This window comes from Manacus candei, unplaced genomic scaffold (assembly GCF_025592945.1).
Source record: "Manacus candei isolate 608988 ecotype Guabito, Panama unplaced genomic scaffold, ASM2559294v1 h1tg000002l, whole genome shotgun sequence".
In the NCBI taxonomy this organism is placed as follows: domain Eukaryota; kingdom Metazoa; phylum Chordata; class Aves; order Passeriformes; family Pipridae; genus Manacus; species Manacus candei.
Window position 1 is genome coordinate 1,647,200 of NW_026138050.1, and position 16,909 is coordinate 1,664,108.

At 46.8% G+C, this 16,909-nt stretch overlaps 1 protein-coding gene across 1 annotated transcript; it reads right to left on the reverse strand.

The window, feature by feature from the left end:
* Positions 1-507: 507 nt before the first annotated feature.
* Positions 508-14,181, reverse strand: LOC127466791 (uncharacterized). Its single transcript, XM_051778071.1, has 20 exons — positions 14,039-14,181; positions 13,052-13,159; positions 12,472-12,598; positions 12,227-12,320; positions 10,893-11,043; positions 9,924-10,086; positions 9,104-9,229; positions 8,647-8,709; positions 7,627-7,749; positions 7,130-7,285; positions 6,449-6,502; positions 5,513-5,730; positions 4,287-4,363; positions 4,024-4,134; positions 3,338-3,424; positions 2,375-2,482; positions 2,036-2,157; positions 1,756-1,878; positions 1,630-1,672; positions 508-1,165 (listed from the first exon to the last, which is right to left on the reverse strand). The coding sequence occupies exons 2-20, from the start codon at positions 13,152-13,154 to the stop codon at positions 1,088-1,090; spliced, it is 2,127 nt and encodes a 708-aa protein (XP_051634031.1). The 5' UTR covers positions 13,155-13,159; positions 14,039-14,181; the 3' UTR covers positions 508-1,087.
* Positions 14,182-16,909: the final 2,728 nt, after the last annotated feature.

The window sequence follows — 16,909 nt, forward strand, 5'->3', positions numbered from 1 at the left end:
CCAACCCAAAGCCAAAAAAGCCCAGACAAAACAAAACTAAAAAAAAAAAGTCCAAAAGCCCCAATTCCCAAAAAAGCCCCAAACCCCCCACCCCCCAAAAAACCCCTACAAACAACAAAAAAAAACCTAACCAAAAACTCAAAGTCCAAAAAACCCCAAACAGAAGCCAACCCTCCCAAAAAAATCAAGTCATAAAAACCCCCCAACTCTAAAACTCCAAAAACTCACAATGCCCCCCAAAAAATCCAAACAGAACCCAACTGCCATTAAAGAGCCAAAAAATCCCAACCCCAAACAAAACCCCCTCAAAAAACTCCCCAACAAACATAAAACTCCCAAACAAAAACAAAAAACACTCCCAAACAAAAACAAAAAACACTCCCAAACAAAAACAAAAAACACTCCCAAACAAAAACAAAAAACACTCCCAAACAAAAACAAAAAACACTCCCAAACAAAAACAAAAAACACATCTCAAACAAACAAAAAACACTCCCAAACAAACAAGACAATCCAAGTGACAATATTTAATTGATGTGCTGTTGATTTCAATACACTCCTCAGAAAACTCAAGTAACTGCAGCTTCTTTGGGATAACAAAAAGCCACAAACCCCTCCCAAACCCCTAAATGTGCAAAGTGCAGTTTGGCACATGGGAACATTTGTCTTCCTTTGCTGCCAGACCGGGATCACTGAAGTTTCAGTCCCTCTTTCAGCCTCCAGTGGCTCGTGGTTTCATGGAAAACAGGAATTTCCCTGGTTTGAGCTTTTCCCCTCTCAGCAGTTCTGTCTTGTCCTGTCCCCACAGGAGTAAAAACTCGCTCTGCTCCAACTCCATCTGTGTCCCTCTCCCAGAATCTCTGGGGATCAGCTCTTTAAAAACAACTTAAACCTCTTCCAACACGTGGAACTGCAAGAAAGGAAATTCCCAAACCACAGCTCTGTCCCTCTCCCAGCTCAGGGTCCTGGCCTGAAGTTGGTTTTTAGCTGAATGTTTCTGGAGATGAAAACCAAAGGAAAACCAAGGGGCTCCAGGAAGACATTGCTCAGAAAAACTGGAAAACGTTCCCGAAGATCTGAAGTCGAATCACAGTTGTTCCAAAATTTTTATGAACTTTGAGACTTCGTGGTGAGCTGCTGTGCCAAGGGGGAGGTGCCTCAATCCCTGGGCAGAGAAATGGAGTTAGAATTCCTTGGGGAATTTTCAGGAGGGTGCAATAAATGACACTGACATATCTGATACACGAGAGACAAAATTACATGTTTAAATATCTAACTGGCAAGTAATGTAGTTGTCATTGATCTGCTTGGTTGGTAAGTAATGTTTGTCTTATTTAAATATTTTACTGTAAGGATAAATATATATTAGAAATATGGTCTGTCTAAGAGATCAGAAATATGGTCTAAGATATTAGAAATATGGTCTCATATATTATAAATAATAAATATAATATTATATAATATATATTATACACTATATATAATATTATATCATATGCATGATATATTATATAATATTATATCATATGCATGATATAATATTATATAATATTATATTATAATATATAATATATATAATATAATATAATATAAAAACATACATAAATATAAAACCATTGAGGTACTCACTGAATTGTGGAAAAAGGTGCTGAGATGCTTTGCCCACGGACACCTGAAACACAGAGGGAGATTTTGAGCCCTGCTCTGAGGCAGCCCCAGGATTTTCCCTGTGGCTCTGGGGCAGTTCCCACTCACATGTGCAGGTTCTCTGTGATGATGTTCAGGGTGAAGAGGCCAATGTTCTGCATCTCCTGGTGCCTGCAGGTCAGGAACAGGCACAGGAACTCGCCCACGTACTGGGCACCGAGGTTCTGCCACCTGCAAACAGAGGGGCTGCTGAGACAACTCACCTGGGCTGCTCCTGGCATTGGCATCCTTGCCTTCTCCAGAGCACTGGCTGCTTTCCAAGAGCTGAGGATTATCTCTGCTGCTATTTCCATAAACAAACAGAGCTCAGCAGCGAGTGTTTACTCACAGTTTTAGGACTGTTGCTTTCTGATGACTGAGGTCTCTCAGAATCAGGGAGACAGTGCCATGGAGAACGTGCTTTTCGTAGGACAGGTGCTCCAGTAGCAGCCTCAGAGCCCAGAAGTTATTCTAGGGTGAGATAAAGTAGGATCAGTGATTTAACTGAGGTAGCAACAATTTCTTCAAAATAATAAAAAAAAAAAACAACCCAACAGCAAAAAGACTAAAATAAAGAGCAAAGCTGAAACAAGTTAAATGTGTCTAAAACCTCCAGGAGGGTGTTGCAGAGATTTTAAATGCCATTTGATTTAATCTCTTCGAGCAGGAATCAGTGTCCAGCACTCACCCCAAAGGCCAGAGCTATCTCCAAGAAGGAAGTCAGGTAGGGAAGGTCACAGAAGAGCATCCGTTGCAGTGCTTTTACTGCCATGATGAGACAGGCCTCGTGGCGCAGCTGCAGGAGAGACACCAACAGCAAGAGAAAGAGGTTTAAAAGCCCATTTTCCCACTATTTTATGTTGTATCCAGTCAAATCGGGTCCTCCCATTTCAGCCAGAGGTTGGAGGTCAGACAACACATCCACAAGAACTCATGAAGAGCAAAAAAGGGGAGAATAAACAGGTGTTTTATTCATGCAGCTTGTTCACCTGGTGCTCTCCAAGTGCTCACAGAGACATGAAGCCAGAGAAGCAGAAACAGAGAATTAAAGGGAAAAAATTCCAGCTTAAGAGTTATATATCTGGAGAATAAACTGAATTTCCTCAAAAGAAGTAAAATAAAAAAAAAGATAAGAGAGCTCCTCAGATGTACTGACTGCATTGAATATAGAATATTTTCCCAGTCACCTTCAGACATGCTCCTCTATATTTGAAACCCTAATTTAAGGGAAATTTAGAAACTCTGGGCTATTCTGAGTGTTGAGACAAGCAGTGACAAGCTTTTAAAGGACAGTCTCCTGTTTGAACCAAATAACACAAGATCACCCTGGGAGACATTAAACCAGAATCAATTCTTACCAGCCCTCCCACTTTATAAATGCATAAATTTGGATAGTTAGGAAGTAAAACTTGTCCTAGACCGAAGATATGTCAGACCAGAACAGACCCTCACAGTTTTCTTACCTTCAGATCTCTGCTCCAGCCTTTAAACTCTGCTAAGAACAGTTTTAAGCTGTTTCCCCCTAAAAAAAAAACCTCTTCCAGCCCCTCTTAAAAACTTGTTATAACCAACCCCCCTGTTTCCACCAGTGCTGTATCTCAGGCACAATAACTCAGATGGTAAATTCCCTTATTGCCATGAGCACACTCACCTGAGGAGAGAAAATAGAAGGTGGCAAAGAAACATTAACTTTGGCCTTCAGTTCCTCCAAGAGGCTCCCACTGGCAGCCAGGACTCCCTGCAAGGGAAGGAGGGAGGCACAGGTCAGGGATGGAGAATCACTGCCCACACCCAGACAGCACCAGGGTGGCTCTTCAATGATCTCTGGTAGAATCAGGGTGGTTTGGGTTGGAAGAGACCTTAAAGATCAACTGATTCCACCCCACTGGCCCAGGTTGCTCCAAGGCTGGTCCAACCTGGCCTTGGGCACTTGCAGGGCTGGGGCAGCCACAGCTTCTCTGGGCAACCTGTGCCAGGGCCTCCCCACCCTCCCAGGGAAGGATTCCTTCCCAATATCCCATCTAAACCTCCTTCAGGGTGAAGCCATTCCCCCTTGTCCTGTCCCTCCAGTCACTCCAGGCCCTTTGTTATCTGATCCATGTCCACATGAACAGGCACAGAATCAGTACCAGAATTAACCTGTTTCCAGCTGCCTTTAACACTCCTCAATCCCAACATTCTGCAGAGTGTTACACTTGGCACATAAAATGGAGCACTGGGTGAGGCCCTGGAAAGTCACCCCTGGCATTGAGCAGAACCAGTCAATGCCCACATCAAAAAAACTTGTATAAAGCCAAGACAACAGATTCTCCCTCTTCCCAGCACTGTTCCACTTACCTCCTGGAAGTCAAGTGGTGGCTCCTTCAGGGATAAAGGATTTAGGTGCCCACTTTTTGCCAGCAAGTTGCTACTACCCAAAACCATGATGAGGGAACTCCAGCATTTGGGCTGAAACACAACAGGACATTTATATTATTGAGTGAAATCTGCCCACAGAGGTATGAATTATTCAGAGAAAAAAGGTTCTGATGGGAAATCCTTGCCTTGGAGAAGTAACAGGACAGAAAAGGTAATTTAGAGAAAGAGTTTTAATGACTCACATTCCTGTACAGTGACTCGCTGCTGTAAAGCAGTTTGAGTGCCTGTTTAATTAGCACACCATCCCTGAGGGGAGACCCTGCAAGAGGAGAGAAAAAAATAAATCCAAAACATGTCTTAGGTTCCCTGGAAAATTATAGAATGGCACAAACAAGATACTAACTTAGTTACAGACATGTTTCTACAGAAACCCAGCAGAGCCACACAAGGATCTACAGCTATTTTACAATATTTTGGAGGTAGAATGGAAAACCATCAGCTGTAAAACACAGTTCTGGAAAGCTGCAAAGATCTGCACCAGGACAGATCATCCCAGGCAGCAGTGGCTGAACTAATGACAGAATGGAATACACAGGTTATGGAACATTTTCCATCCAGAAGTTTAATTTTCAAGGTCAAGGCTATGATACACTATAATTCCAAGTCCCACACTGCCACTTGCAGTGCTGGGATGTAAGAAAGAGTTTTAGGGGTTTTTTTAATAGGTTGTTTTCAACTAAACAACTTCTCAGGTGATAAAACTGATAAAATTAGGTTTTGAGTGAAGTGAACTGAACAAGTTCATGTTTAAGTAGAAAGACATCCTTCCTGCCTGGTGTTTTCATGGAATCAGAGACTGGGTTGGGTTGGAAGGGACCTTAAAGCCCATCCAGTCCCACCCCCTGCCATGGGCAGGGACACCTGCCACTAGCCCAGGTTGCTCCAAGGCTGGTCCAACCTGGCCTTGGGCACTTCCAGGGATGGGGCAGCCCCAGCTTCTCTGGGCAACCTGTGCCAGGGCCTCCCCACCCTCCCAGGGAAGAATTCCTTTCCAATATCCCATCTATCCCTGCCCTCTGGCAGTTTAAAGCCATTCCCCCCGTCCTGTGACTCCAGGTCCTTGTAAACAGTCTCTCTCCATGTTTCTTGTAGCTCCTTCAGGTCCTGGAAGGCCACAGTCAGGTCACCCCAAAGCTTCTCTTCCCCAGGCTGAACAATCCCAATTCTCCAGCCTCTCCCCCCAGCAGAGCTGCTCCAGCCCTCTGACCATCCCCATGGCATCCTCTGCACCTGCTCCAACAGCTCCAGGTCCTTGCAGTGCTGGGAAGCCCAGAGCTGTGGGATCAGCCCAGGACACTGTGCTGGAGTCCAGACAATTCCTAATCGGGCTCAGAGTCCCTCAGAACATTCCTAATTTTAATGAGAAAGTCAAAATTCTAACCCCAGAGAAGTAAAAAGTGACACTTGCCAACTGTGAGCCAGGGCCCAGTCTGCAGCATGTCATTGCCAGGGGGGACACTGCCTGTCCTGAACATCTTGAGGTAGGCCCCAAACTGGCAGGGGGTGATCCTGCAGGCAGAGCAGCAGGCCAGGCTGTTCACTGGGAAGAGCAGGGAATGGGCAGCATCCAGGAAATCCCCAGTTTTGCACAGGTAGAAGGGGATCTTATCCCGGAGGTCTCTCAACCTGGGCAGGAGAGATGGAGATTTGATGGACATCAGCAGGAGTTTTTACAGTGTGTATGTAGAGATCTGGTTCTGCTTGGGGAGGGAAAAAGAACGGGGGGGAAAGGGGAAAAAAAAGGGGGGGAAAGGGGGAAAAAAAAGGGGGGGAAAGGGGGAAAAAAAAGGGGGGGAAAGGGGGAAAAAAAAGGGGGGGAAAGGGGGAAAAAAAAGGGGGGGAAAGGGGGGAAAAAAAGGGGGGGAAAGGGGGAAAAAAAAGGGGGGGAAAGGGGGAAAAAAAAGGGGGGGAAAGGGGGAAAAAAAAGGGGGGGAAAGGGGGAAAAAAAAGGGGGGGAAAGGGGGAAAAAAAAGGGGGGGAAAGGGGGAAAAAAAAGGGGGGGAAAGGGGGAAAAAAAAGGGGGGGAAAGGGGAAAAAAAAGGGGGGGGAAAGGGGAAAAAAAAGGGGGGGGAAAGGGGAAAAAAAAGGGGGGGAAAGGGGGAAAAAAAGGGGGGGAAAGGGGGAAAAAAAGGGGGGGAAGGGGGAAAAAAAGGGGGGGAAAGGGGGAAAAAAAGGGGGGGAAAGGGGAAAAAAAAGGGGGGGGAAAGGGGAAAAAAAAGGGGGGGGAAAGGGAAAAAAAAGGGGGGGGAAAGGGGAAAAAAAAGGGGGGGGAAAGGGGAAAAAAAAGGGGGGGGAAAGGGGAAAAAAAAGGGGGGGGAAAGGGGAAAAAAAAAAAGCCATTTACCCTCTGGTGTCATTGCATTTCACAGCTCTCAGGTAACGAACAACTTCTCTATAGCTGGGGAGAGAAAAAAGAGGGTGAGTAGGAAAAGGAAGGAAGTGCAAAGCTACAGACAGGTCAATCAAATATTTACTGTAATTAATGAAGCAAAACAATAGATCTTCCCACACAAGAGGGTGGAAATAGAAATGGAAGCAAGAGACAGTTGGAAATAAATTCCAAGAAGTTATTCACTGATTATTTCTACTCTGGCAAAATCAACCAAGAGGCTGCCTTTCAATTTAATTCTTTAATGGACTGTATTCTTTTGAACACTGCATTAATTTGAACACAGACCTCTGAAGACCCAGAACACATTTTTTTCTGGCTGTTTTCCACCAGTCAGCCTTTGAGGAACAGAAATTGCTTTAAAAATCAACATCTAAAAACCTACAGGGTTTATGGAAACACAGAAATCATCCCCTTCAACATTGTTTTTCTGGTTCTGAGCATTCAGAGGGCTTTGAAAAACTTCAGAAAGCTCCTGGCCTTGTTGATAAGGAATAAGGGGCATGAAGAGCTTCAAAGGGGTCTTTGTTTCCTGTCTCCCCATTCTGCTGAACTGCAGAGCTTTGGAAAACACTCCACTGCAGTCAAAACGTTAAGAGCTGAGCCTCCAAAATTAAAAACCCCCACCAGTCTTACTTCTTTTTGTCTACCAGTTTCTCCACTCGAGCCTCGATGACAGGGAGTGTTTCCCAGAGGAATACTTTCCTGCCTTTCTGGGTCCTCTGCCCGGTGATGTTCTGGCCTTTCAGGACCGTGGTCAGCAACACGTGATCCCAGGGCACCACGTTCAGGCTGGGAGGGCAGAAACAAAGGCATTTCAACTGTGTTTTGAGATTAAATCCCAATTTTTTTGATCTCAACTCCCTTTAAGTATCATGCAGATTTCCTAATAAACCATTTTGGGGGTTTACAGCTCAGTTCTGGGGAAAATTAAAAGCTGTATGGAGAACAACTTAGAGCACCAAACAACTTTCCCCCTAAGGATGGGACAAATAAAAAGCAGTTAGCACCAAAATATTCCTCTAAAGTGCTCCCACTTTTACTATCAAGGAAAGAACCAACCCCTAGAGCTGTTTTCAAATCAGGCAGCTGTATAAAACATATCCTGTGGACAAAAAAGGCAAAGAACTTACCTGTTTGAGAAGCCAAAGCAGTGACAGGGAAGGGAGATGGACTGAAAGAAACTAATGAACTTTTCATAGAGAGTTTTTGGAAAGTCACACAACACCAGCATCCTCTGAAGTTGGGTTGTGATCCTATGATTTGAAAAGAAAAAAAGTAATATCTTGAAATCAGATTAATTGCTACTAAGATGTGTCTTTTTTTTAATCATATGGGAAACTGCAGAAGTTTGGGGTTTTTTTTTTAGTTAAATATCAGACAGTTTGGATCTATATTTAAATCTCTGCTTTAAGATTTGTAGTGAGTAATGATAATAATCTTTTGCTGTTATTTTTAATACCAGTGAAACCAAGGTTTTGTGGTTTTAAGCTTTAAAACAAAGATCTCCTGGGAAAATGTACAGGAAACACTGCAAACTATGCTGGACTTGATAATCCACCTGAGCTCCTGCACCCTCCCTGCCCCTGGAACCATTTCTGGATTAACTGATAACTGGAGATAACAAAAGAAGAGTTTATTCCTTTAAGCTTTTGGGAGGGAGGTAAAAAAATCCTAAGAAATTACAAACTTCAAGAATAGTAATTTCAAATGCAAACTGCTCAAGGATTTGGGTTATACCTGTCATTAATTTCAGATAAAATGAGAATATGGAATTGGGTTTGTGTGTTCCTGAAAGAAGGCAAGAATTAACTCAATAACCTTCTGTGGCAAGTGAATTTGGGGTGAAAGGGGAAAGCTAAAGCTAAAATGAGAACTGAATTAAGCCAAGGGAGCTGGATGCCCTCATTCCTCAGCCTCTGGGGGAGCTTTACTATGTTACATCCCTGGCTACTCCATCCCAGTGGAATATTCCAGGGCTGCTGTTTTGATCTCTAACAGACACTATTTGCTCTTTGGTTTAACAACCACCACCTGACACCTCCTGCTCTGCCCTTCCAGAACACCCCACGTGCCTCTGCAATTGTCATTGGAAATCTGCATTTTTAGAAGCAAACAGAGAATTTTGTAGCCAGGAAGAAAACAAATCTCACCTTTGGAACAGACATGGGACAGCAATCTTTAGTGAATCAGTATGGCCAAGGTTCTGCCAGCTTCTAAGAGGGGAGGGAAAAAAACACTAGTTAATGTTTGCCTGGTTTTCCTGCCTTTTCCCCTTCTCTGTGCACCACCCTTTTCCTTAAAAAGCACTGGAAATTGTCAACAAAAACCAAGCAAAACAAATGCTCAAAGTGCATCTCCTTTCCTCATGACTTAATCCCACTTAACTTCTTCCCTTCACATCCAAGCTTTAACCTCTTTTCCCCCAAATCTCTGCTGTAACCAATCCCACTTCCCCCTTGGGTGGGCTCCTCTTCCTCTTGTGCTGCAGCCTGGGCTGGGATTCTGACACTTCCTTACCCTTCATAAATGGAACCCTGGAATTCCCTCCCCAATCCCCCTCCCTTGGAGAAGCAAAGGTCCCACCTGGATGTGGCCCAGGGTACTTACAGGGCAGGGTCTTTGTGCAATGCAATCTCTTTAGCTGCTCCCAGCAGCATCACAGCAGCAGCTTTAGGACTTTCTTGCTCTGCCTGATTTAAAAATCTTGTTACCAGGGCAAAAACGTCAGAATACCTGAAAAAGTTAAGGGGTCTATAAGAGAAAGGGTCTGCAACCATGAACTTCACAAACAAATGGTAATTGTGACCATTCTACAGTTTGAGAACAAGCTGCCTTGCCTTGAAAGGATTTATGACATGATGAAAAGGTGCTTGCACAACCATTAATTTCAGTATTTTTTTTAAAGCTTGTTACATCCATTAAAAGGTGAAACCCACCCTAAAAAAAACATTAGTAAAAATCACAGAATCCTGGAATGGTTTGGGTTGAAAGGGACCTTAAACACCATCCAGTCCCACCCCCTGTCAAGGGCAGGGACACCTTCCACTAGCCCAGGTTGCTCCAACCTGGCCTTGGGCACTTCCAGGGCTGGGGCAGCCACAGCTTCCCTGGAAAACCTGTGCCAGGGCCTCCCCACCCTCTCAGCCAAGAATTCCCTCCCAATATCCCATCTAACCCTATCCTAAAATACAGGCCTTATTTCCATGCTTTCCAGGTTATAACAATGAGATATTATCAGGTATCTTGTATGGCACAACAGATGTATTTAAAGAGGTATTTAAGAGGGTGTTTAAACTCCATTCAAGTGCAATTTAGCAGCTTGCTGGCCCTCTCCACTCCATTTCTGCTGCATCAGGTGCCACAATTCTGTCACTTGACTAAAGGAACTCAAACCTGCCCTGCCCAAACAGACTCTGCTGGCACTTACCTGTACACAACCTCCATGTGCCGTGACCTGCAGGCATTGCACTGCCCAGGGGGCAATTTTGGCAAGCAAAAGCATTCATGTCGTGTGGGAGGCATCCTTTCTCCAGTCAGATACTTATTATATGCCACATAAAGTTCCTGCATAAATTTGATTAGAAGACTTCCTAAGAGACAAGACAAAAAGAAAAAAAACAAAAAAAAGTTGCACTGAGAGTTTTGCATCTTTTTTTTTTTTTTTCAAGATTAAAGAAAGACAACCATAAGTTCACTGTGTAAAGATTATTTAGCCAGTTGCTTGCACCCAATTTTATTGGTGAAAGTTTGCTGCTTCTTCAAACTGAAAGAAGGGAAATTTAGGTTGGATATTGGGAAGAAGGATGGTGAGGGCCTGGCTCAGGGTGCCCAGAGAAGCTCCACCTTGCAGCCTGAAGTTAATTATTGTCTGTATCCCACTTGATTTTGAGGTGGCCAGAGACAAGAGCACAGCAGTCTGTGCTGTGAGGGATGGGAAAGGTATTATTTTTGTGCTGAACAGGATCAGGAGGATCTGTTTGTGTTTCCAGGTGTGTTTTGAGACATTTCTGGTACTTCCCTGTGAGGGTGGGGAGGCCCTGGCACAGGTTGCCCAGAGAAGCTGTGGCTGCCCCTGGATCCCTACAAGTGTCCAAGGCCAGGTTGGACAGGGCTTGGAGCAACCTGGGATACTGGAAGGTGTCCCTGCCCATGGCAGGGGTGGGAATGAGATGGGCTTTAAGGTCCCTTCCAACCCAAACCACTCTGTGACTCTTCCAGAGGGAGGCAAACAGGAAGCTGGACCCGCAGACCGGAGTCTGGTGCAAGTCTGACCCAGATAAAGAGCAGCAACAGCAATTTGCCACCCCACAAATCCACTGAGCCCTGGCAGGCAGAGCTGTGGCCCAGCCAAGCTGCTCCCCAGGCTGCCAGGGTGCTGTGGGAGCAGGGCACCCACCCCCGTGGCGCAGCTCGGCGTCGATGTCCGCGAGCTCCAGGTTGAACATGACCAGGACCCCGGCCAGGGCAAAGTCCCGCTGCTCCTTCCAGAACCTGCTCTTGTGGTGGGCGTTGCAGTGGCACAGGGAGGGGGTTGTCCAGTTCTGGCACTGTTGTAGAAAACAGGAAAGACAGGGAAAGGGTTTTTTTTTAGTGTAATTTTTCCCCCCTTCCAGCTGAGCAACTCAACAAACCCCAGTTTCCCTGAGCGAAGGGCTACAAATCATTTCACCCTTTACACACCTGAGCAAAGGCACAGGGAAGTACTCAATGTGACAGTAACTCAGTATCATGGCAAACAAGAACAAAAAACACCCCCCATATTATTTACTGTCACTCCTGAACACTTCACAGAGGCCCTCAGGGCTGGCACCCTCCCCACTGGAAGTTGGGAACAGAGCCTTGTCTTTGCACGTTCACCCCAAGTTTGTTCACAGCTCAGTTTTCTGAATTCTAACAAATTCTAAGAAACCCCCAAACCGATGGCAAAAAGGCACAAAAAAAGAGTTAACAAATGTTTCAGCTGGTATACCTCGTCCTGTTTGCTCTACCTGTTTTGTTAGAAGAACATTTTAGGAGCACTGGTTAATATTATGTTCTGTTCTGCTCACTGGACCAAAGGCCTTATTATAGAAAGGAGTAGTAGTACACAAGGTAATAAATTAGGTAAACTGGACATTTGAATGAGATATAGAAGGCCCAGAGCCAGGATTCTGCAAGCTTGAAGAATTCAGGTCACCCAACAAAGAACCCCCAACTCCCCCACTCCAAGTTAGGACAGTTTAAAGTCTGACATTTTTTTACTTCATTGAGAAACAGTTTGATTCAGTAATTTGATTTTATGAAATGCACTGTTTGCCCAAAGCAAACAGGAGGTAAGTTTGCTTCTACCTATTAAATGTTTACTCCAACAACTGCCTGGACTGTTAGAAAGAAACCCTGACAGAACCACACTTTTAGCAGTTATGAAGCAGACAGGGATCAACCTTGAGGAGAGGAACTGTTAAAACAATCAAGTTTCATGTATCACTTATTGGTTTTGTGCCCTTCAACTCTTCCCTGTGAGGGTGGGGAGGCCCTGGCACAGGTTGCCCAGAGAAGCTGGGGCTGCCCCAGCCCTGGAAGTGTCCCAGGCCAGGTTGGACAGGCTTGGAGCAGCCTAGGCTAGTGGAAGGTGTCCCTGCCCATGGCAGGGGGTGGCACTGGATGGGCTTTAAGGTCCCTCCCAAACCAAACCATTCCAGAATTCTTCTTACTGATGATTAATCTATTTACTCCCAGTTGTCCTCTCACCTCAGAAGCCAGTTTGTCACAGATGTAGCAGTAGCACTGGTCACAAATCTCAGCGTTTTTGCCCAGGGGTGAGCAAGTGTCACATTCTGTTCTCCTACAAGGGAAGGTTGTTCAGGACACAAGTTACATCCTTATCCAGCTCCACTTCTGCTTCCAGCTCTTACAAAGCTCATGAGGTTTCATGACCAAATGGACTAAATGTGGACAATGAACCCCCAAATCACCCAGCCCAGCCCTGACCATACTCGAAGGGGTGTGTGGTGCAGTCGTATCTCGCGTGAGGCATCACATTGGCTTGTTTACAGAAAGTCACCATTAATTCACATTCCTCATCCACAACCTCAGGTTTCTCCTCTCCCAGGGCAGATTTCTCTGTAGGGAAGAGCACAGGAGGTGTGAATCAGTGTAAATCAGGGAACTACAAACTTCCTTGCAAATTACTGACGTTTTCTTTTTAAACGCTTCCAGGCCCAAAATTTTCTTGTGATTTCATTTGGTGCCACGAAGAATGGTACAAAAAACTTCCATCAGCTCCAGAACAGAGAATGTGGAGTCAAAAAGGAGCCAACTGACATTGAAAAGGCCCAGTTTTAGCTCAGTTGGTAATATTTTGAAACTACACAGCACCATCTTTTACGTTAAGAAGCGCCATCAAAGAAATCCCTAAAAATTACTAAATCATGGCACTTCTTCCTGGCTTAATTAAGTTTTGAAGCACTTTGATTTTCTAGCAGCAGAAAGACAGATTTCAGGCACATCAGACAATAATTTAATTCAGTTTATTCCAAAAGTCTTTTAGGGAGCTTCATCGAAAGCAGCTCTTACCCTGGGGGTCTACAAACAGGACAGAATTCCCAAGAGTGTCCTCGGCCTCATCATCACTGATCAGGATTATGCTCTGCACTTCCTCCTCTCCTGATGGTCCCATGGTTCCTGAAATCCAAAGGGAAGGAGCTACTTGGCAACAGACAAAACACAGAGACAGGTCCCACTTTCAAGGTCCTTTCCTCAACAAGGCAAGAAAAAGACCCCTCAAGAACCCAAATTCTTCATCTCTGGTGGGTAAGTTACACCAGGGACTGAAGTGTTTGATCCTCAGCAGCTCAAAAAACACTGGAATTCCATCCAGTGCTGAGAGAACCCTAAAACCAAGGAGATGGGGGTAAAAGAAAGAAAACAGACCCCAAATGTGAGCGGTGCTGTTCTTCAGGGGGGTTTAGAGGGACCGGCTTTGGAAGAACTGTAACACCAAGGGGGAATAGCTTCCCAGTGCCAGAGGGCAGGGTTAGATGGGATATTGGGAAGGAATTCTTGGCTGAGAGGGAGGGGAGGCTCTGGCACAGGTTGCCCAGAGAAGCTGTGGCTGCCCCATCCCTGGAAGTGTCCAAGGCCAGGCTGGATGGGGCTTGGAGCAACCTGGGCTAGTGGAAGGTGTCCCTGCCCATGGGAGGGGATGGGACTGGATGGGCTTTAAGGTCCCTTCCCGCCCAAACTATTCCAGGATTCCATCCTGACCATGACTCCCCCAGCCTCCCCTCAGCCCTCGCACAAGCCCCCCCAGCCCCCTCCCCGCCCTCGCGGCCCCAACTCCCCCCAGACCCCCCCGACTCCCCTTCCTCCTCACCCCGAGCCCTTCACAGACCCCCCCCCAACCGCCTCCTCCCAACGGCCACAACCCCCCCCGCCGCGACCAACCGCCCCAAACCCGCTCCCGCTCCCCTCGCAGCCCCCTCCCGCCGTGCCCAGCCCCGCAGGTCCCGTTTTCTCCCCCGACCTCTCCGTTTTTCCCGGTTTCCCCCGTTTCCCCCTCACCGTCCGTTCGCGGCCCCGAGCCCGCCACTCTTTGAAGGCCCGAGCACTTCCGGGGCGGTGGCGACGCCTGCGCGTCACTTCCGCCCTCACCAAAGATGGCGGGGCGGGGCCGCCGCCATCTTTGCTGGGGGCAATTCTTTTTGGGGGGGTTTAAAATAAACCTCTTTAAATAACCCGTTTAAATAAACTGTTTAAATAAATCCCTCGCCCCACGCGTCTGTGCAGCGCCCTGCGGGTCTTCTTGGCGCGTGAGGCGCCGCCAGAGGGCACGAGGGAGGTGGTGAAGCATCTCGCGCGCCCTGTTCGGGGGCATCACGGTGGCCCCGGCCCCTCAGGTGACACCCGCACACACACACCTGGGTGGGCCCAGGCACCTCCCCAGAGGTCAGAGTTGCTTCTCTTCCAGTCCTGCTGTATCTGCTCACTCCAAGCCACCGCTGGTGGCGGAGGACACGCTGTCACTGCGTATTGTCACTCCTAATCGCCACCTCCTGTCGCGACAGGTGACTTCTGCGAGCCCAGCTCGACATCAGCGAGGAAAAGCCACATCCAGCAGCCGAGGCTTCCCCAGTAACACTAGATGGTACCAGAGCTCCACACAGGACTCCAAAAAACACTTGGAATTCTGAACCCGGGAAAGCTGGAGATGCGAAGCCGCATCTCTTGGTGCGCTGCTGGCCCAGGGAACGGCGTTCGCGCGGGGAAAAAGCCGCCAGGGCAGTTGGGAATAAAATAAGGACGTTTTTTCTGGTGTTCAGGGCGACAAGTGCAATGCGTTTGTGGTTAAAAACGATCAGCACAGTGATGGTGTTGCAGCACTGGGAGGGAAAGTTTGAACAGAGACTCTCAGAGAGTTTTTCAGTAATAATAATTAGGTAAGGAAAATCTAGGAAGGATTTTAACTTGATCAGAAACTGCACTCGGCAGGTTGGAACTGGATGAGCTTCAAGGTCTCTTCCAACGCAAACCATTCCACGATTCTATTCCATGATTAAATCTTAAAAAGAAGGTATCCTGGTATCTTTAATCCTTGATATCTTTAGTATTAGGAACTATTCAAACAGCACTTAGAATATCATCACCTTTTTCTGGAAGCGCCTGCACACATTGCCTGAAATATTCATGCATGAAAAAAAACCACCCTCTTCCTGCAAATGAATATTTATTCCATGAATAATCTTTAATGTCTTCGTGGCTTTCAACACATTTGGGCAAAATGTTTCAAGTTTCTGCGCTTACAATGACAAAACCTGAACCTGACACCTAAATAGGTGGCCTGATTTCAGCTGTGTGGGGCATTTTGGGGAGACAGAATTTCCTCCCTGTAGCCCCCTCCGTAGCATGGCAGCGTTTTAGAAACCTTGGGGAACTCAATGCAGCAATTTAGGGGGAGAAATGAAGTCTGGAGATAACAGGGGAAAATAATAAAAGGCAGAGCTGGCGCTGGGCCAGAATAATTTTCTCTAAAGCTCCACTCTCCTGCAGAATTCCTGGTTTCCTGCCCATGGCAGGGGGTTGGAGCTGGATGAGCTTTAAGGTCCCTCCCAACCCAAACCAGTCTGTGATTCCATGACTCTGTGAAGTCCTGTGAGATGATCTTATGGCTAAATATGGTCAGGGCTTGAGTGCTGAGCCTCATCCAAGACGCAGCAACACCGGTGGTTCCTCTTCCCAGATGAAGAGTTGGCGTCGGCGTCTTATTTTTAGTGGTGTGGGTGTAAAATATGTTGGTTGAATTCCACGTCGCCTGAGCTCGGTCTGCTCTGCCATGGTGGGGTTTGTGCCCAGACATAGCCAAGCTCAAGGTCCCAGACTGACATAATGGAATCATCGAATCATGGAATGGTTTGGGCTGGGAGGGCCTTAAAGCCCATCTCAATCCCACCCCCTGTCAAAGGCAGGGACACCTTCCACTAGCCCAGGTTGTTCCAAGCCCCATCCAACCTGGCCTTGGACACTTGCAGGGATGGGGCAGCCACAGCTTCTCTGGGCAACCTGTGCCAGGGCCTCCCCACCCTCACAGGGAAGCACCAGAAACATCTCAAAACACACCTGGAAAGGCAAGAAAATCCTTCTGCTCCTGTTTCAGCAGGAGAACAACACCTTTCCCATCCCCTCAGCACAAACTGCCATGTTCTTGCCTCTGGCCACCTCAAAATCAAGTGGAATATAGACAATAATTAGCTGTAGGCTGGGAGGTGGAACATCAAGGAGGGAATACACAATTCCAGGTGTCATTAAAGCTTCAGGCCGTTCTCCACAGGGCCCTGCCCTGCTCTTGGTTTATTTTACAGGTAATTCCCACATCTGTGCTTCCAGGAGCACTCAGGACCAGGCTGGGGCATTAAATGGAGGCACAGAAGACTTCTGCTCCCTGGGAATGATCAGATGAGGGGCAGAGAAGTGGATTTCTCCCCACCTGCTCCTGAGCTCAAAGGGAATTTCCCTCCGACCGCAACAGCGAACAGACCATTAAAATGTCTGTTCCAAAGGCTTTCCATGTCCCATTTATATTTACTGCTGCTTCATCCTGCTGGAAGGCAAAGGCCTGTTTGTACCTGCTGAAAGGTTTGGGATGGATCAGTTGACTGGAAAAGGCTCTGAGGATTGAAACCTGCAGTCCCACACGTCGTGGCTCCTGGGCACGTTTGGCCCCAAAAACGATGTTCAGAGCTGCAAATGTAAAGGAGATTCATGTAACTGAGCTTTTGGAAAAGGGCCATGGTGTTTCCTCGCTTGCCTCAGCGTCTCTGCAGATTCGTTGCCTCCGTTCATGGACAGACTTTCCCTGGGAAGCTGAGGACAGGCTTCCCCCTTTTCCACCTTTGAAGAGCCCCTCGGTGCATTGCAATGGGCTTTGTGGAACCAGCT